We start from the raw sequence: 21,109 nt of genomic DNA on the forward strand, positions 1-21,109 counted from the left end.
CCTAAAATACCTTTCCTACCTACATTTGTCATGATTTAAAGTTCAATATCTTGAACCCTTTCAAAACTACAAGGGAGCACTATGCCCATCAGGAAGCTGGGAATCTCCCTGCTGTAATGGTACAAAACTTTTGATTCTAGATCTGCAGGGTAATGAAAAATTGGATTACGTTTATGGCATTTTTTATATTTACAAAATCCACTAATGGTCCAGATTGGATATCTGCCCATCTTGGTCATCTGGCTGTGGCAACTTTGGAGAAAAAAGAAAAAAGTTTCTCAGGCAGGATGATTAAAGGAAAAAAAACCAACAGCTGACTGAAGAAGCTCAGAGGTTGGGCATGTTAGTGTAAGTCCTCGGGGAGATATATTACTGGGCAGGCAGAAGGTGTGGTTGTCAAAGTTACATGATAAATTCATTTAACACATGATATAGAATGATTATGCACATAGATACACTATCTGATTTCTCATTACTTTAATATTCATCCATGAGTAGACAGAATAACTTACCATCGGCAATGACACTAGACTTCACTTTGCACGTCTATTGAGAACACATACCAAAAATGATCAACCTTGACCTATTTTTTTATTATAAAATACACACCTATATATAATATAGTATAATACAGAGATTATATATTACAATAAATAAATATATATCAGAAGGAATATCTTGTCCTCAGCTGAAAAATATTAAAGGAAAATGCTGCACTGGAGGAAACCTCAAATACCAATGAAGCTTGGAACAGATACTGCTAGATAATACTCGCATTGCACTGTCCCCTAGCTAAAAAGTCTCAGAAGTCTCTTCATCAATCTGGTTCTGATCAAATTCCTCTTTTCCTTCCTTTTGTTTTTTTACTACTCAGTTCTATCTTGCAGACAGTATGGAGTAACTCAAAAACAAGAGGAGCAGACTCAGGAGAATGAGAACAGATAAGAATAGTACAAATTCAACAGAGTTAATCAAAGAGCAAAATCTTTAGAAATGTATTAAGTAAAGTGGCTGTCGCTGTTTAAACTGAGATAACGCCACATTTTTCACTTCTTTACTCCTAAATGATTTTTCCAGGCCACAATGTAAGCGAACATAGATCACAGTTATATTGATAATGCAGCTGTTCTTGAAAAATTAAAAACTACATAAAAGTTTAATGTGTTGTAGGCTGTTATGCTGATTACTCCTACTTCGGTTATTATTTCCAACGTTTAATGTCCTTTTACAGAGAGATTATTTTTATGCTTTCTCTGCCAAAACAAAAATCTTAGCACAACCAGTATTTTCTTTTTTTAATAAAAAAAAAAAAAATCCAAAGACCCATTTATACTGGAAGCTATATTGCACAGATTCAGTATAACACAAAACTAGCCACAATAAACACTCAGTAAAAATTCAATACAAATTATTCCAAGCATTTGTGGTTGTTTTCCACCTCACATTTACATCTTTCTAGTACTTCAAGTATGATAAACAGTCTTCCCAGGGGGTGTTTCCTAGACAATGTAGAGTGAAGATAATACTGTCCATTACCTCACGTAAAAAAATGGTTACTTACCTGAAACTGTTGTTCTTTGAGATGTGATGCAAACGTATATTCCATACAGGTGCGTGCACGCTCAGCTCACCGGAGACAGAGAACTTTGCTTAGCAATACCCATGGGGTGGCGCTCATGCCCTGGAGCCACAGGTCCTCCCCTAGCCATATAAATTCAGCAGTGCCCTGACCTCCTCAGTTCTTTCACGCAGAACATCACAAGTACAGACTCCAATGCAGATGAGATGAAGGCAGGGTCGTGGAATACACGTCTGCATGCCATCTGGAAGAACAAATGCCTTACCAGAGTTTGCATCTGAACTGGACACAGCCGTAATGGCATAGTGGTTTGCAAAAGTATGCAGAGAAGAACAAGTGGCATCCCTGAAAATGTCCAATATAGGCATGTCACTTAGAAATGCCGTTGATGTCATGGAATGAGCTCGTACCCATTGTGGAGGCATAGCCCAGACCACTTTATATGCTGTCAGGAAGTTGCTCACTTGGAGACTGTCTGTGAAGAGACTGCTTGACCCTTCATTTGGTTCACATATGAAACAAACAGATGAGGTGAAGAATGGAAAAGTTTACTTCTATCCAGACAAAAAGCTAATCATTGCCTGACATCAAATGTGTGAAGATGCTGCTTCTCTGGGATTGAATGCAGCTTAGGGAAGGACACTGGTAGACATATAACTGTGAAATCACTTCAAACAAGCAGTTAGGGTACAGCTGCAGAGTTACTATGTCTTTGGAAAATTGTGCGTAAGGAGGCTCCACCATCCAAGCCTGTGACTCGCACATTCTCCACGCAGACATGATCGCCACAATGAAGACAGTTTTCTAACATAGAAGGGAGAAAGAAGAAGTTGCCAGAGGCTCGAATGGAAGTCCCATAATAGTGGCTAATACACTATTAAAGCCCCTTAAAGGAAATGGCTCTTTTACCGGTGGGTGCAGATGAGTGACTCTTTTCAAGAAGCTCACTGTCATGGAGTTTGAAAACACTGATTTCCTTAGCATGGGTCGATGAAATGCTGAAATCATCAGCAGGTGGACGCTCAATGAACTAAGTACAAGATCAGAAGACTGAAGGTGTAACAGGTACTCCAAGATGTTCTGGATACAAGCCAGACTCAGTTGAACTCCTCATGCTAATTACCATACCAAGAACCACTTTCATTTGGGTGGTTCTTGGTATGGTAAGGAGGAGTCCCTACTATTAAGCAAGACCTGCTGGACCTCCACCAAACATTGTTCCTCCTCATCTATCCATGGAGCATCCACGCTGTGAGATGCAGGTAGCTGAGTGCAAAAACTTGATTGTGATGCTGAGTCAGGAGTTTGGGATGAAGGAAGGGATAAGAGAGACTGAACTGATAACACAAGAAGGTTGGAAAACCAACACTGTCTTGACCACGCTGGAGCAATGAGAATGAGGTTGGCATAGTCCAATTTCAGTTTGAGAATGACCTGCAGGATGATTGGAATTGGAGAAAAAGCATACAGGAATGCAGACTCCCACCTCAGGTGAAAAGTATCGGTCAAGGAGTGTGCACACTCCAAAGTCAAGATGTGATCAGGCTCTGGCAGTTTCGCATCAGGGAAAACGTTACCCCTGTGGCTGATCCCTTACTTGGGATACAGAATCACCTGGCAGATCACCTCAGCAGAAATTTCTCTGTGAATCACGAGTAGTCTCTGAAGTGCAGAGTCTTATGGTCCATTTTTGGAGTTTGGGCCATTCCAACAATCAACATGTTCTCCATGAGCGGCAACAAGAAATGGTGGTTGTTTTGCTCACAGTGGGGTCTCAGTCCAGACTCAAAGGCACAGCCTGGCATTTTGGAATACCTGTGTCCATGCAACCATATGGCCTAGCAACCTCAACCATACTTGGGCTGTGGCTGAGGGTTCAGACTGTTGCTCCAGACATAAGTGATGAATCACCTGGAATCACTTGGTCAACAGAAACACACTCAAACTCACAGAATCTATCTGGGCCCCAATTAACTGCTTCTTTGAGTTGGAACCAATGTTGATTTTGTGCTATTTAAGATGAGACTTAGATGATTAAGTAGGCATAGTGTGATGTGAACATGAGGTAGGACTTTGTCTCTGGACTTGACCCTCAGTAACTCAGAGCCCAGATATGGAAAGATATAAATTCCCTTCTTTCTGAGGTGCACTGTTACTGCAGAGCAGAAGCCGAGAAGGAGAAGACAGGCTGAAAGGCAGTACAATATACTGGTAGTGCTGACCAGCTATGACAAATGTGAGGAACCACCTCCTGGCTCAGGAGGATTGCTACATGGAAATAAGCATCCTGCAGGTCCAGGGCAGCAAACCATTCATTGTGATTCAAGGCAGGAAGTTGGTAGGGTAACCTTATGGAATTTCACATATCTGATGTATTTTTTAAACCTGCAGAAGTGGAGGACAGGTCATATAACTCCCTTGGGCTTGGGGACCAGGAAATACTGATGCTGCAGGGGAACCTCCTCTATGGCCCCCACGCCAGTAGAGACTGAAACTGCTCTAGGAGCAGTATCTTGTGAGAGAGGTCCCTGGAAAGGGACATGGTAGGGGTGGGGATGAGAAATAGAGAGGAACTGTATGGCAAAACCTGACCATCAAACAGTAAGTCCTCAGTGATCTGCTGCACATTGGACACAATGCCTGAGTCCTGCAGCCACGAGGCCTTTCTCATGGTCACAGCCTATGCCATAAATCTGCCTGAGGCATCCACCTCATCCAGAGCTGCCTGCAAGGAAGTCTTGGCCATCACACAGACTTCTGCAATGAATGCCATAAACTCTTAACTCGAGGGTTTTGGCAACTTCTCTGGTAAACTTAGACAAGACTAAATATGACTTTGTCAATTGGACAGAGAGCAACACCTGCTGGTTCATGATGTGAATTTGCAGGGAAGAGGAGGTACAAATCTTTTTCCCTACCAAGTCCATCCTCTTGGACTCTTTGTTCTGGGATGTGAATTTACACCTGCCCTGCCCAGCCCTGTCATTTGCTGCAGTTACCACCAGCAAGTTAGGAGCCAGGTAGGAGTTGAAACCCTCATACCCTTGCATGGGAATGAAGTACCATTTCTCTGAACACTTCGCCATAGGGTACAATGAAGCTAAGGTGTTCCAGACGGCCTTTGCAGGCTCCAACGGAGCCTCATTTATTGGCAGGGCTACTCTTCCTAGAGCGGATGATTGGAGAATATCTAGCAGCTATGTGTATTTTCCTGTAGGAGTTATGCCTGCATACCTAAGAAAGCAGCCATATGCCTCAGAAGGTCCTGATATGCCTTAAAAGGCATCAAGGGAAAAAAAGGATTCCCACATGGTAGAGTTGTCTGAAGAGTATGAGGAGGTGGTTTGCTGTGCTAACGATTGGTCCTGTTCTTGCATCACAGGATCCTGTTGGAACAACCCTCGAGGTCCAGTGGGAATGGGCTCAGTGGTCGCATGCAGTGAAGATGCAGGACTGGTGATCTCGTTCTAGAGCAGGTCGAGAAGCATCCCAAGGAGGCCACTGGGCATACAGATAAGTCATTGGTGGCCAAAAGGTACTAGGCCCAGAGCCCTTGTCCTGACTGCAGGACAGATGCCGTTCTCGGTACCGATGGTGATCCGAGGGCACTTTCTAGTGTCTATCTGATGAGAAGGGAAAGGACAATTCTGACCTGGATCTTGAGAAGTCCCAGAGGTTCTTTGGTGACAATGGGGGAACCTGCCCCGATGGGGCAAACAATTTGTGGCCTCGATGTTGAAGAGAATTGGGAATCAGCACGAGCAGTACCAAATGAGATGTACTTCCACCTGGCACCGGAAGAGGCATTGGCTTGGAGACTGTCAGTGCCAGTGCCAATGTCATTAGTACCAGACTCAACACATGCACTGTGCTTGGAATCAGAATTGATGGTAGGGGCTGTCACTGCGTTTGGCGTGGTAAAGGGAGCGGGTGGACAGACATGCTCTATCCCAGGTGCCGCAGGGAGTACTATGCCGGTCAACACTCCTCTTAGAAGATGAGGAGGAGTTTCTCCGAGCCCTGAAATGGTCCCGACTCATTTTATGGATCCTTTTCCTCACTGCACCAGAAGATGATGAATAACCAGTCTTCCTCTTAGGGGAAACACCAGAACATGAGCATAAAACTGCGTCACTTGCTGGATCTGAAGGTGACCACCGATCAGACAAGGGCCTCGGTGCCCAAGCAGGCCCCACAGCCTGCTCCAGAAGATGCTGCTTCAACCACAAGTTTCTTGCCACCGAGTCCTCTTTGTGGATGCCTTGCAGATGGACCACCACTCTTTGAGGTGTCCCTTGCTGAGGCACAACAAGAACCTTTGCCCCTCCACAACATACAGTGCTTGAACCCAGGTGAGGGCACCACACAGGGCAGCCAACTACTCTAACACTAAACTAAACCTAAGGCACTACTACTACTACCATATACAGGATAAGTTCTCAGAAAACTGAGACCGAAAGTGTGAGGTGAATGCACCACAAAAAGCTCCGACTCTAGCCACTGGCAATGACAATGAACTGAGGGGGTCAGGGAGACAATGCCCTTATCTGGCTCAGGGAGGGGGACTGGGGCCACAGGGCATGAGTGCCACCTCTATAGATACTACGCAAAGTTCCCTGGCTCTGGTACGCTGGATGCACACACATCTACATGAAATATATGGCTGCATCTACTCAAAGAATAACTGTTTCAAATGCAGGTGTTAATAAATTTTTCCTACAGGCCAAACGCTCCAGTCCCTACTTTACTAGACCCTAATTTTATACTATGTCTTTCCCTAAGATGTCTGGATTTTAGCTCAAAGACACAGCACAGAAAAATCTTTTTATGTTTGCATCAGCTTTCACACCCATATAAGTCAGCTTCATGATCCTCTTAGACAAATTCATGCTGGAGCTCAGACTGTCTGTATGTGCAGCTTGAGGGGGCAATAGGGCTATGTGGAAGAATATTTACTGATTGAAATGACTACCAGTCTCCATCCTAGTATCTTTTTCAACAAATAGAAAGCAACAAAAATTGGAAGCCTAATGTAAGTCTACAATTATACTGTGAACATCAAACCTCACATTTGTGAAGTGAAAATTTCATAGTTTAAATGTTTCTTCATTTGCTTCTTTGTGGCATATATCGAGCCACGATTTAAAAAAAAAAAACTATTTTAACTGTATATTGATAATAATCTGTTCTCAGTGATAAATATTTTATTTTAAAACATGATAAACTGTCACATTTATTCTATAATTAAAATAATTATAACTAAATTTGTTTCTAGTTTACAGCTCTGAATAGAGGAAGCAAAACCTATCATGATCCACTTTATACTTTTTAACAAAAGCCATACTCTTTGTTTCCTGAGAGCCTACAAAGTAATATTTGGCAGGAGTTCTAAGGAATATTTTAGAAAATAGCTTTTTCCTAATGGAGCTGTTGTACCTGGATACAAGACTTCTACTACACTGATATATGGTAGTATTACCAATGATTTTAAGGATTTAGTATTTCGCCTTTTTCTATCAACAAATGCACTACATTTTAATTTGACATCCTGGCAAGGCCAAATAAAAATAATGGTGAATATAACTGTACAGTATTCTGTATATATGCAATAGTACATTCAAATATGCTAAAAGAAAGTTTTTAAAGTTGCAAAGTTGAACACTAAAAAGTTAGGAACAGACAGAATTAAGATTATTCATATTACTTTTTTCACAAGACTCTTGCCTCACTCAGTACCCAGTGAATGAATGGACAGAAGGATGGACAATACTCAGCAAATTAAACAATTGTTCAACATTTACTTTTACCTCATCGCTCAATGTGTGTGAAACTTAGACACAGAGAGATTAAGGCCAACATTTGCAGAAATGTTCACTAATTTTGTATGCCTCAGTGACAGAGTCATCAGACTTGAGTCTCCCTGTGTTCCCAACTGGCCTGTGCCAACCAAACTCACAAAGCAAGAGCTATGAAAATTTATTGCTGCACTTAGGCAGAACAGAATCCATTACACTCTGAGTATGACAGTGTTTAACAAATGTTTTCTCTTTCCATATTTGAAAGCAAGCTTACCTCTCTCAATACAGGATCAGTTATTGAACTCAGATTGACTGCTCCTTCATAGGTTAAGTAGTAGAATACATTCAGGGATCGGACAGCCTCTGGCCCTTGCTGTTTGTAGCCAAAAATTAGATCAATCCATTGGTGAAGCTGGCACGAAACAAACTCACTCTCCAAGGCCTGCAACAAAATGCAAAATATGTTATCCTGACTTCTGCTATTATCCTTTCTTAAGTAACTTGAATATTCATAAATAGGACATGAAATCATCTTTAGTAGTTCCCCTGCATCAATGCTACTAATATTTTAGAAAGTGTACAAAAATTTCTAACACGTACAAAAGCATACTAGGGTGGAAATAACCAGCCATGTGGACCACCTGCCCCACCCCTCAAAGTCCAGATGGGAGAATTGCTCCTTATCCTATCAATGAAGAGGGCAAGGATAAGACAAACAACCAGAATGAGCCTGCCCCTCTTTCTGTGGGATGGGGAGGGTGAATGTATGGTATCTTAGACCAGTTGTGACATGTGGACAGAGGGCTGAGAGATTTGGAGATATTAAAGTAACTGGGGGTGATCAGGTGAAATGCAAATAAGTAGTTCTGTATACTACACATGTTGCATATATGTTAGTTTGCTATTACTTTTGTCTGTATATTTATGCTTGTCCAAGATTGTAATTTTAGGGTATATTTATGCTGCAATTAAACCCGTGGTTGGCTTGTGTCAGCTGGCTCAGGCTGCAGGGTATAAAATTGCACTGTAGACATTTGGGCTTGGGTTGGAGCCCAAGCTCTGGGACCATCACACTTTGCAGGTTTGCAGAGCCTGGAGCTTCAGCCCAAGCCCAAATGTCTACAGCACAGTTTTACAGCCCCGAAGCCAGAGCTCCGTGAGCTCAAGTCAGCTGACACAAGCCAGCCACAGGTGTTTAACTGCAGTGTAGAAATACCCTTATTGAACCAGGAACTGTCTTTTACTATGTGTATGTATGGTACCAGGCACAACAGGTACCCAATTTTGACTGGGGCCTCCCGGAGCTACAGTAAGACAAATAATTAACAAATTAATAACAAAATATTCTCCCATATAACCCAGTTAATATTTAACATACTACTCTAGAACCATATGTTCCCTAAGGCATCAGTTATCAAGTTAATTTTGAAAACCCAGGACAGAGAAAGCAATTCAGATAACTCTAAAAAATAGAAATTAAAGAAAATGTTCAAATGATATTTCCTCTTCTCAAGATGTGGCATGCAGAAGATACTTTGCCAAAATAGTAAGAAAAATGTTAAAAGATTAAGAAAAATGCATATTAGGTATTACATACACAAATGAAAAAAAAAATATATATATATATATATATATAATTAAAATACAGCTTAAAGAAACCTGTCATTGGGACAGCATCTAGATACTAGATTGCCTGGAATTGTTGAGATACCAAGGTAACTGCATGCAATATTGGCGTGCAGGTCCCAGGTTTGAAGTAAGGGGAGGTAAGCCTGCTGGTGATTTCACCTCGGGACATGTGCCTACAGATTTACCCATGAGTGCACGGAGAGTAGGTAAGCAGCAACTTCTAAGAAGCTAAGGAAGATCCATTCACATAGTGGTACTAGCAGATTATCATCATACTTCTTTGCTTACTGAAAGTATTTTGGGACCATTTCACAATTTCTTATGCTGATCAGAAGATTCATTTGTAACAGACTTAACCAGTGTGTTGCATATTTACAGATGGGAACCTGTACTCCATGGTCTCCGTGCCTCAAGTTTATCACAAAAAGCTCCAACAGAAGTGCAAGACTGGTTATATTAGCATCTCCTTCACATTTCTGCCTATGGGTAACCTCCATCTGGTCTCCCTCAGTCTCATACCCAATAAAGTCCCTGGTGAATATATAATTATTCACCCCACCACTAGCATTTCTCAGTTAGAAGTCAATTAATTTGTAAGATTTCTTCATGCACTACTCATCTTTCAGACACACAGGCAAGCCAGACCTCATTAACATGGAGGCAGTACAAAAGTGGAAAAATCTACTGCTAGTTGAAGTCATGTGGGTACACTGGCAGCAAAATATTTGGCTTCTCATTCAAAGGCCAATATTACTCAAAGTGGGCCATACCTATGAGCTACTTTTTTTCATGTGCAATCTTTGGAGCATTCAGTTCTTTCCTTAAATGGGCAATGGGTTCAAAACAATGCTTAGAACTAGAAAGGTTTTTGTTCAGGGCTGTAGGTCCTCCAAATTTCACTCGCTAATTTAAAAAAAATCCTACCTAGCTAACCTACTAAGGGATATAATCTAGATGGAGTGGCCAGAAATTTTTGCCTCACACAGGACAAAGTTGGTAGACTTGGAGAGCTGTTTTCTGGGTTATAGGCATTTCACCTAGACAGAGAGAGAATTTTTCCATTGCCTGTCCTATACCACTGGTATACATTGAGCAGTTCATTTTGGCCTCTAGGTGACAAAATTTGTTCACTCCATCTCTGACTTTCACTTGGTGGACACATAATTCTGTACCCAAAGGACTCCACCATCCAAACCATCTGATGGTTATCTGGTGCACACCACACAAAGGCCCTAAATATGTTCAAAAGAGCAAGCTGCTGAATTATCACTGTAGCATCACGTGGATACACAGGGATATGGAGCAGCTCTCAACTCACAGTAAGTGGGATGTAGGCAGATAGGTCTGTCTCCTGCAGAGAGAAACTTTCTCTTGAGGGATGGAGGCTAGCCTATAAAGGTTGGGTGCAGGCATTTCTCTAAGGGAGATCAGATATGGTACCAATAGCAAGTACCAACTAGATGGCTGCTGTTTCTGCTCTAGGACTATATAAGACCATAAACTGGGTGGGTGGAAGGGTACCTGATTTGGGTATAAGAAAACTATGAACCACCCTCCACCCCTCTCCACAGCTGACGGGACTTCCAGCTTCTAATTCAGTTAAGTTTAGTAGTAGTATAGTTCAATACTTAAAAATAATAACATTTTTTGGTTTCTATAAAAAGACAGTGTGCCATTAAAATGTGGACATTTACTGCTCATGGTAGTTAAGTTTAACATCATATTCCCTATTCTAAATTTCGGGAATTCTGAAATATCATGATACAGGAAAACATTACAGTGCAGCAAACAAAGATTTTACCATTGCCCACTGAACACATACACTTTGTATATACACATACAGAACCATTTTCTGCAGCATGCTGGAAGATTAAAACACTGTTCTGAAAATACTTGGCTAATTCACAGTCCAATACACAGAAAGCACACAATTAAATTAACAAAAATGAATCCTTGACCAAGTGAATTAGGTTCAATACATGTTCAAAGGTATTATCTAGAATGAATCTACTATATTTCTAAATATTTAATACAGCTACTTTAAATTACTGGCAGGATTTGCTTTATCAATCTTGTGTAGAATTCAATTCAGTTCCATTTTTAATAAGTACAGATAAAACAATACAGAGAAGTATAATATTATTCTATGGGACCTACAGAAACTAAGAGCATTTTTCTTTTAAAGGAAATTCCTAATTTTGAACAGCAGAAGTTAAAATTAATCTGAAAACCTAAGAAACTGCTCTGGCATTTGTACAAAAAATGATGGGTTTGTTTCATTAACCGATGTCTGAAAACAACATTTAAATTGACACATAAAAACAGCCATTGTCTTAATTTGTGTGGTGTACTCCACACAAAAGCCCTAAATATGTTCAAATTAGAGCAAGCTGCTTGATTGTCACTGCAGTCTCATGTCACATTAATGCATGACAAACATTAAACCATACACTTAAATGGCAATTTATATCATTTAAATGTTTACTGCCAGACCAGCTCATCACTCATTTAAATGTGACTTTCTGACAGCTAATTTCAGTTAATTTTCCTCGATTCACTTAATTAGAACTTTCAATCAAGAAAAGACTTGTACATATTTTCCAGGTTTTTTTTTTATTTGAATTCTCAGCTATTGACATGCTGAAAATATCCTCTAAAATGGATTACCAGATAGTATGTCATGTCCAAAAAAAAAAAAAAAATGACCACGTGGAAAAAACCTTACAATATATATGCTTTGACAAGACTTATTTATGTAAAAGTACTTTTCGTTCACACACACACACACACACACACACACACACACACACACACACACACTCTCTCCCCACAATTAAAACTATAAAAAACAGCAACCAAGCAAATTAAAAATTAATGACTTCAAAATTGTTTAATAAGATAAAAATAGTTTTGAAGTTCAATTATATCCCACTCTTCTAAGTCTAATTCATAATCACCCAAATACCACAACTGTTAACCTAAAATGACAGAAAACCTTATTTATCTTTTTGAAATTGTATGTTATATTTGGCCTTTCCTGCAGTGTCCTGAATACTGATGTTCATCTTACTCACTTTTCTTTTATTCCTCATATTTGTGTCCTGACAAGTGGACAAAGATGTTAAAAATGCTCTAATATAGTGTAAATGATACAACAAATAATCTCCATCGTCTTTCCTTTGTTAATTTCCTGTACTTATGATTCTAAATCTATGTAATTTAAAAGAACATTTTTATCCTAACATTGCAAAAGGGAAGCAAATTCAGGATGTCCACCAGCAGCTCCATGAATAAGTGGTGAGACTGTAATTTTTAAGAGATTGTTAGATTTATATGTTTGGTAACCTGAAGAGATTGCAGAACAATATTACAGTAGTTATCCATGCCCATGTGTTTTATGGGTGTAATATGACCATTATAGCATATTTCACTTTGCATTCCCTTTAGGAATTTTTGCTCATGAAAAATAGTGAAACACAGTTTGCATAGTGAACATATAAAATCATATGCCCTTAAAACAAAAATTATCTAAGATGAAATAGATAAAAGAGAAACTAAATAAGTTCTAATGTTAAAAGGTTTTGGCAGGATAGCAAGAAAATTAATTCACATCATTGTCATTTGCTGAGCCTTGTAGAATTTTATAGCCTCACATTGTAGCTCTATGGTCACTCATGAGACTCCTGACTATTTTTATCTTATTAAACAATTTTGAAGTCATTAATTTTTAATTTGCTTGGTTGCTGTTTTTTATAGTTTTAATTGTGGGGAGGGAGAGAGAGAGAGAGAGAGAGAGAGAGAGAGAGAGTGTGTGTGTGTGAACGAAAAGTACTTTTACATAAATAAGTCTTGTCAAAGCATATATATTGTAAGGTTTTTTCCACGTGGTCATTTTTTTTTTTTTTTTAGAACATGACATATTATCTGGTAATCCATTTTAGAGGATATTTTCAGCATGTCAATAGCTGAGAATTCAAATAAAAAAAAAAACCTGGAAAATACGTACAAGTCTTTTCTTGATTGAAAGTTCTAATTAAGTGAATCGAGGAAAAACAAACTAAATTTTCAAGAAAAACACCAGAGTATAATACTAAAAATCCAATTTGACTATAACTAAAATCAAAACCACTTTCAAAACCTGAAAAATGTAAAGTACAACATTCATAATCCTAAAATAAATCTACTATATTCATAACAAATTCTCTTCTTTTAAAAGGGTGTTGGTGTGTTTTTTAAATTATTCTCTCAATATTTACCCACTTAAAAAATAAAACTGAGGCCATGGAATGCTAAACATTGAGGATTACTCAGACCACTAGGACAGACAGTCCTCATTAAGGCCAGAGTTAAATACGGTGTGCCGCTATGGGATACTAACATTCTTCCCATGCTGCTCTTAAAACTAGCCAATCAATTGTTAGTACTCCCATAGCAGTATGGATACAGTACATCATTTACATCCAATGTGTGCTCCGAGTAAATTTGTAGAAAAAGAAAAGAAAAACCGCTACAATGTCCAACACAATACAGTAATGTTCAACTCTATTGAGTTATTATAAAATAAATCAGTGATTAATGTCCAATTGTTAAGGATCAAATAAGATCATGAAAAGACTGTCATGTGAAGCTACACACAAATTGTCAGTTCAGTCCAGTGGGACTCGTATTAGCTTTGACAAACTGTCTTGGGGCTGATAGCTGTTTTTTTAATGAGATCTATTAGGCAGAGACTAAAACACTTGAGATATGCTAAAAAGTACAGTATACAGATGTCAAACACAAACACCTATTAGTAACTTTCATTTGTCCATTCCCAAAGCAGAAATGCATCAGAAACATTAACCAAGTGAGGCTATATTACAAGGGAAATTTCAAATTATTCAAAAATATATTTCAAATGCAAAATGCAATGTTATTGAATAAAATGCAATTTAAACTCTCTTCAAATATAATTCTGAAATTTGTGATTTACTATGTGGCTTTTTATTGCCTATTTTATAAAAGGAATGAACAGAAAAAAGTATTGAGGACTGTATTTTATATATCTTAAAGGTGCAATACAAAAAGCATTAGGCAAAATGTGGTCAAAACGCAACAAAAATGCTAAATTAACATGGCTAGAAACAATTTTCTTTCTATAGTTAAGTTGCTAACTATACCACATTTACTAAATACCATTATATCTTAAGACTCTGACACACTTTTAAAGTAACCACCTCAAGGGTTTTTCCCCTATAAAATATTTTTTTTTCTATTTTAGTCTAGATAACAGTGCACGGCATGTGAAATAGTACATATTTTAAAAACAAATATTAGCTATTAGGATTATTCTGATTTTTCATTTAGAAAATTCATTAAGTATACATCGTTTCAACAGTATATGCACTATTTAGACAAACTTATTTACAGTGAAACTATTCAGAAATATAAGGCCACATTCCTGTTCGCCTTACTCTCCCAATGAGTATTAAGTAGTTTTTAATATAACCAAAATAAAAGAAGACATCTGATGGACAGTAAATCTATTTTTTGAACATGCACGTGAACTTGGGTCTATATGTTTTACTTCTGTACATTTTTCTAGGAACACATTAATTTGGCAAGTAAAAAAATTAAATAATTTCAAACCTCTTAGAACATTGGTGTTTGCCAGATGTACAAATGCAAATAAATGTCCATAGTCTCCAAAGGGTTAACGTATTTTGCTACCACTTTGAAACAAGGGATGCCATTACAATGAGTCAAAATAAAACTGAGTCATTATTAAATTCATTATAAATCTCCAACTCCCAATCAAAGAAAAAGTCTACATATGAATAGGAAAGCTCTAATTAGCTTTCCTAGAGACTGGAAACACAAATAATAAGATATTTTGATTTATAATTTATAAAAATGTACCCAGAGTATTGCAAAGGTAACAGCCACACTACTCAAGTGCCAGGCAACTAATTTAAATATGTTAAGCATATTTTAGGTTACACACACACAAAATAAAAATCAAAAACCAACTGGTCTGTTATGTTTGCATGTGCCAGATTTCTAACACCAGTGGTAATGTTTCCTTAACATTGATATATGACCTTTGTAATTTACAAAGAAGAAGGCTGGTTTTTTCAGGCTAATTAGAACTGTTTCAAATTTTCCTGCTAAATATATGATAGAAAATCCTTTCAACTTTTTTTTATTATTATTCTAGAGTTTCTTTCCATGTCAACTTTGTTCCAATCAAAATATGCTTTGAATTAAATGATTTTGATTGAATATGTGGATCACATTTCACTTCTAAGATTTAAAGTCCAAAAAGGAAAAGTTTAGCCTGGTCAAACAAAGCGAGAGCAGCCACTTTGCGGAAAGCTACTCACATTTACGAAGACTGACAAATTGTTTGTGTGCACCATTAGGTCTAGTTTTTGCAATAGTTGCCAGATTTCCTGTCCTTCTAATAAGATATTAACTCTTTAAATGCTGACCTATAAGTAATCAACTGTATTTCAATTTTAAATGTAACTTTTCCCATATATACTCTTCTGAGCACAAGAGAAAATAGAAATCTAAAAAAATCTAATCTGTTATTAGGCATGTATCAAACTAAAGCTTGCCCTGCAGGAATTGCAGGAAGGAAGAAGACAGCAGACCTGCTATTATTGACAAAACTCAACATTCCGTATGGAGTGATACAAATTTCACAAATATGAAACTGACATTAAAATTTTGCATACAACTGGTGGTCTCTAACTTGTTCTTAAGTAATTTAATTTCCATACCAGTAAATTCTTGGATTTTTATTAATTTATTGTACTTTGTAATTTATTATAGACATCAAACATTGCAGGCACTATGAGTGACTATTGTACTTTTCAGACTACACAGATTAGATTACTCAATTTTCATTCTCATTTTTTGCAATCGTGTTTAGAAATGCATGGACAATTTATTCATATTTCTATTTAGCTAAGTTTGTATTTTACTTCACATCTCTAAACACTACCACTTTGCCTCTCTGTGCCTCAGTTTCCCCCTGTGTGAAACAGAGATACAGATACTAACCTCTTTTGTAAAGCACTTGGAAATCTATTGATGAAAAGCACTGTAAAAAAGGTAGTTATTACCAAAAGACAAGGAAACAAGACAAAGAATGATATAAGAAATGGGCAGCTGAGGGAATACATACATGGGTATGTATGGCTTTCTAAAAAAAAATGCAAGTTAACTCAAGAGATAAATAGAAAGGTAGCTTTTCTAGAAAGAATAATATAATGCTGTGGACTGTGGAAAATAATCACACTAAAAGATCTTTATAACAGAATTTTTTTTTGGATCACCTATAAAGCATTAAGCTAGGTTCACAGAGTTCTTTGGAATAGCATAACATAATGAAAAGTGATTTCATGGCAAAGAGATTTTGGTGCAAGCAGCACTGCATTGAAAAGACACTTTGGAATTTAGTACCTCAAAGATCCTTTCTAAATTTATATAATCTATTACTCAAATATTAATTAGTACCAAGTTTTGATAAAAATCTCAAGGACTTATGCACTTTTTGTCAAGGCAAACACTCTTTCTGCAATTGTTATTTTATAGTTTTAAATGGACTAGTCAACCAGCTGTTACATATTTTATACACTTAAGGATGCATTTCCTTTGAAATTCATAGTTTTAATATTAACTGAAGCTTGTATTGTTACATGCCAAGATCAAAAGAATTAGGCAAACTTGCAAAACTGTCTTCAGTCTGTATTCATAGCGACTGCACTACTAGGTACAGTGGTCACCTTCAAAAACTTGCCAATTGCCTTATTTAATTATTTCCTAGTATATTAGGTTCTATTTAGGCAGCACACTAAGTAACCACAGGGAGGAGTAGGTAATCCTGAAAATATTGAAGTATATTTTCTAAGGCACAAGCAGCATTTTTTAAGCATGAGCACTGGACACAATCATATATGCATCCATATGTTACAATTTTACATTTTTTAACATGGAAAATTTCAACAATTAACTAACACCACTTCACCTAAGCATCTAAAGTCACGAAGTCTATAATGTTCAAACTTACACACTGATCCTGCAAACATTTACACAGACATTTAACTTTACTCATGTGGACAGTTTCATTGGCTTCAATGGGAAGTCTCACATGAGTGAAGTAAAACATCTGTTATGTTTCCAGGATCAAGGCCATACACTTAAGATAGCTGCTATAAGAATACATACAGCACATGGATATTGGATTTCTTTTTGGTTTAGTGGGAGACAGGTAGTTGGACTCATAGGGTATGTCTACACTGCATAAAAGACCTGCATCACCAAATCAATTGACTCAGACTTGTAGGGGCTAAAAATAGCAGTGTAGATGTTTGGACTCCAGCTAGAGCTAGGGCTCTGAGACCTCCACCCTTGCAGGATTTCATAGCCTACGCTCCAGCCCACGCTCAAACAGCTACACTTCTATTTTTAGCCCCACAAGCCCAAGTCAGTTGACCCGGGCTCTGAAACTTGGTACCAGGAATTTTATTTTGCAGTGTAGACATACCCGTACAATACTGAAGGCCCCACTCTAAAATCCAAATATTTGGATAATTTTCTTCTATATGAGAGAAGAGCCTTTCACTCTATATTGCCAATAAAATATTAAATCAGAACAGAGTGAAGAATGTAGCTGCTGAGTTTGTGGAACATCAATTTTCTTTCATTTGTTAGTTATTCAAAATTATTAAAAATTCTTCTTGATTTTGTTTATGGTTAGCCAATTAAAATACAGAATTTGAGCAGTGTTTATCTGTATTTGACACATCACATGATACTGGTTTTGCTCCTTGATTGGATGACTGAAACTCAGTCAGAATTCTGATGCAAATATTTCCAGAAAGCAATTTTAAAATTTGCTACAGCAAATATTCAAAGTGTGTGACCTTAAAATTATTTCTGTGAATATTCATGCAAATAAACCTAATGCATCGATGTCCGTTGTAAGAGTACACATAGCAGGTGTTCCAGAGGGTCACACAACTTGCTACTCATGTAGGTGCAGTGCTGTGTGTCATCCAACTTTTTCAGTGCAAATGGCTTTGCAGGTTTAAGGATTATCTGAGAAGTTATCCAAGGGACAGAGTCTGAAATTGACTGCCCCTAGAAACTGAGAATGTAGCTGTGGAAGCTGAATCTGGAAGAGTTCTGACAGTAATGAATTCCTCACTGGAACAGCATAATACGGTGACCAGGTGTCTGGTTTTCAACCGGAACACCCAGTTGAAAAGCGACCCTGCCGGCTCCGGTCAGCACCGCCGAACAGGCTGTTAAAAGTCCGGCCACTGGTGCTGCGGTGCTAAGGCACACTAGTACCTACCTGTCCTGGCTCTGCGCTGTGCCCTGGAAGTGGCCAGCAGGTCTGGGTAATAGGCGGCCGGGGTGGGAGGGGAGAACGCGCACCCACAGGGCTCCGCGCACTGCCCCTGCCCCGAGCACTGGCTCAGCACTCCCATTGGCCGGAAAATGGCCAATGGGAGCGGGGTGAGGGGAGGGCTGTGCACAGGCGAGAGCAGCATGTGGAGCCTCCTGGCCCCCCCACCTAGGACCCAGACCTGCAGGCTGTTTCCGGGGCATGTGCACCATGGTGCCAGGACAGGCAGGCAGCCTGTCTTAGCCCCCGTGCTGCACCACTGACCAGGAGCCACCTGAGGTAAGCCCACGCCCCAACACGAGCCCCAACCCCCGCCCCAGCCCTGAGCCCCCCCAAACCCAGAGCCCCCTCCTGCAGCCCAAACCCCTCATCCCCGGCCCCACCCCAGAGCCAGCACCCCCAGCCCAGAGCCCTCACCCCTTCCAAACTCCAAAAACCTGCCTCAACCCGTAGTCCACTCCTGCACTCCGAATCCCTCAGCCCCACCCCCGAGCCTGGAGCCCTCTCCTGCATCCCAAACCCCTCACCCCCAGCCAGAACCCTCACCCTCTCCTGCACCCCAACTCCCTGTCCCAGCCTGGAGTCCCCTCCTACAGCCTGAACCCATTTCTGCCCCCCCCCTCCCCCGGAGCACACACCCCCAGTTAGAGCCCTCACCCGCACCCCAACCCCTTCCCCCAGCCCAGTGAAAGTGAGTGAGAGCGAGCCACCGAGGGAAGGGGAATGTCGTGAGCAGGGCATCAAGGAAGGTGCGGGGCCTCGGGGGAGGGGAAGGGCTAGGGTGTTCGGTTTTGTGCCACTAAAAAGTTGCCAACCCTACAGAATAAGTGAAGTCCAGGAAACAGCTTCCACAAAAACAACAGAAAATCCTCAGGAGCCACCTGAAAGGGGCCTCACACAGTTGGCTGGACAGAAATTGGACAGGGAGAGGAAAGCTCCAAGAAGATGATGGTGAGAGTAAAATTGATTGGGATGAGTTTGTGAAAGTGTCCTGACAGGGAAAAAAAAAAATCACTGTGTGAATAATTAAGCTTGTGTTGTAACGCTGCAAGGTGTTATTGGCAACCATCAATCACACATCACACAGACATTCAGAGTATGTGTCCACACTGCAGCTGGCAGCGTACCTCCCAGCCCAAGTAGGTTGACATGTACTAGCTCTGCTCGAGCTAATGTACTAAAAATAGCAGTGTGGACTTTGCAGCTTAGGTGGTAGTGTGGGCTAGCCTCCCAAGTATGGACTCAAGAGTTCAGGTGGGCTTGTACTCAGGCTGCTAGCCAATGCCGCCACCTGTGCTGTCACGTCCATGCTATTTTTTGTACATTAGCTCCAGCAAAGCTAGTACATGTCTGTCTAGCAGGGCTAGGAGGCACGTTGCCAGCTGCAGCATAGACATACCCACAAAGAAATCTCATTGAGCACAGGGCCTTGCTTGGCTTAACTAAAACTGGTGTAAAAACTGGAACAAAAAATTGAAGGGTTTCTGTGCAACATTTGGAAATCTCTAATTTAAAACAGTTTCCATTTTGTTGTCAGAGGACTTCTGTTCTGATCTCAAAAGGAGGTGACTACATGCCATCCTTGGCCAACGAAGCCTGGATGGAAATCCCTTTAAGCATATAATTTGCTATTTCTATTTCTGATGCACGAAATATTGGAGAGAGGCAAGGAGCTCCCTCCCCTCTAAGATTCAGCAGACTGTTTTCTCAGTGCACTTAGTACATGCTTGCATGCAGAGTGCCAAACTTAAAGCATGTCTACACTTAACCACTGCTGTATTGCTTCAGTGTAGACCTACCTACGCTGATGGGAGGGGTTCTCTTCTCAGTGTAGGCAACCCACCTCCCTGAGAGGCAGTAGCTAGGTCGATGGAAGAAGTCTTCAATTGATCTTGCACTGTCTATGCTGGGGCGGGAGGGAGTGGGGGGAGATGTCAGCAAAACTACGTCCATTCAGGGATTTGCTATGGAAAAAAGATCACTAAAGCGTCAAAAAATAAACATAGATGTAAGATATGGCGTAAACTACTAGGTAAAAATATTTTAAATAAATGTATTACAATTGTATCTGTAGCAAAAACAAAGAACCCCAAACCAAAAAAACACCCAAGTTACAAATAGAACAGTATAGAGTTGCTTTCACTAACACTGAGGCTGATATAAACCTTCTGTCCACAATAGAACAGATACCAAAAAACATGGTATCCAATGAAAAACTCAGAGACAATATCCAATGAAAAACGCAAATCTTTACCATGCAAATAACCAGCCAGCTGATCCAAATCATTAAAAAGAAATTTTTAAAGCCCTCCTTCACACCATTTTAATTGACAGCAGCAGAATTACAAGATTTTAATCTCACTTTCTAGCTGAATTTGGTATAAAAGCTAAACAACAATTGCTATGATTAATGGTAACTGAATTAGCATCCGGGAATACCAACATCTTAACTCCTTGAAATTAAATGTACCAACTTTGGCATACAAGCTTTAACATCCAAACTCAGGAGGTAAACATGAGGATAATATGAATTCTCTGTCTGAAGTTCAGTATTATTAAGAACCCAAACGAATTGAAATATTTGACTCTGAAAGGCTGGAGGTCCCCACTATTGTAACCAACAATAATAAACAAGGAGTAAAATAGTTAATGTAGGTGTTATTGATTCCTGGCCGATCTCTAAAACCTCCTATAAGTAAATCT

The 21,109-nt window shown here is 39.5% G+C and overlaps 1 protein-coding gene across 1 annotated transcript in view; it reads right to left on the bottom strand.

The window, feature by feature from the left end:
* The window catches only part of LRBA (LPS responsive beige-like anchor protein), a 558,096-nt gene that overhangs the window by 61,570 nt on the left and 475,417 nt on the right, over positions 1–21,109 (bottom strand). The window contains exon 48 of the mRNA XM_024207579.3: positions 7,652–7,819. Within this exon, the coding sequence (XP_024063347.2) occupies positions 7,652–7,819 (168 nt within the window). The remainder of the gene's footprint in view (positions 1–7,651; positions 7,820–21,109) is intronic.

Source organism: Terrapene carolina, unplaced genomic scaffold (assembly GCF_002925995.2).
Source record: "Terrapene carolina triunguis isolate 2854851 unplaced genomic scaffold, T_m_triunguis-2.0 Scaffold66, whole genome shotgun sequence".
Lineage (NCBI taxonomy): Eukaryota > Metazoa > Chordata > Testudines > Emydidae > Terrapene > Terrapene triunguis.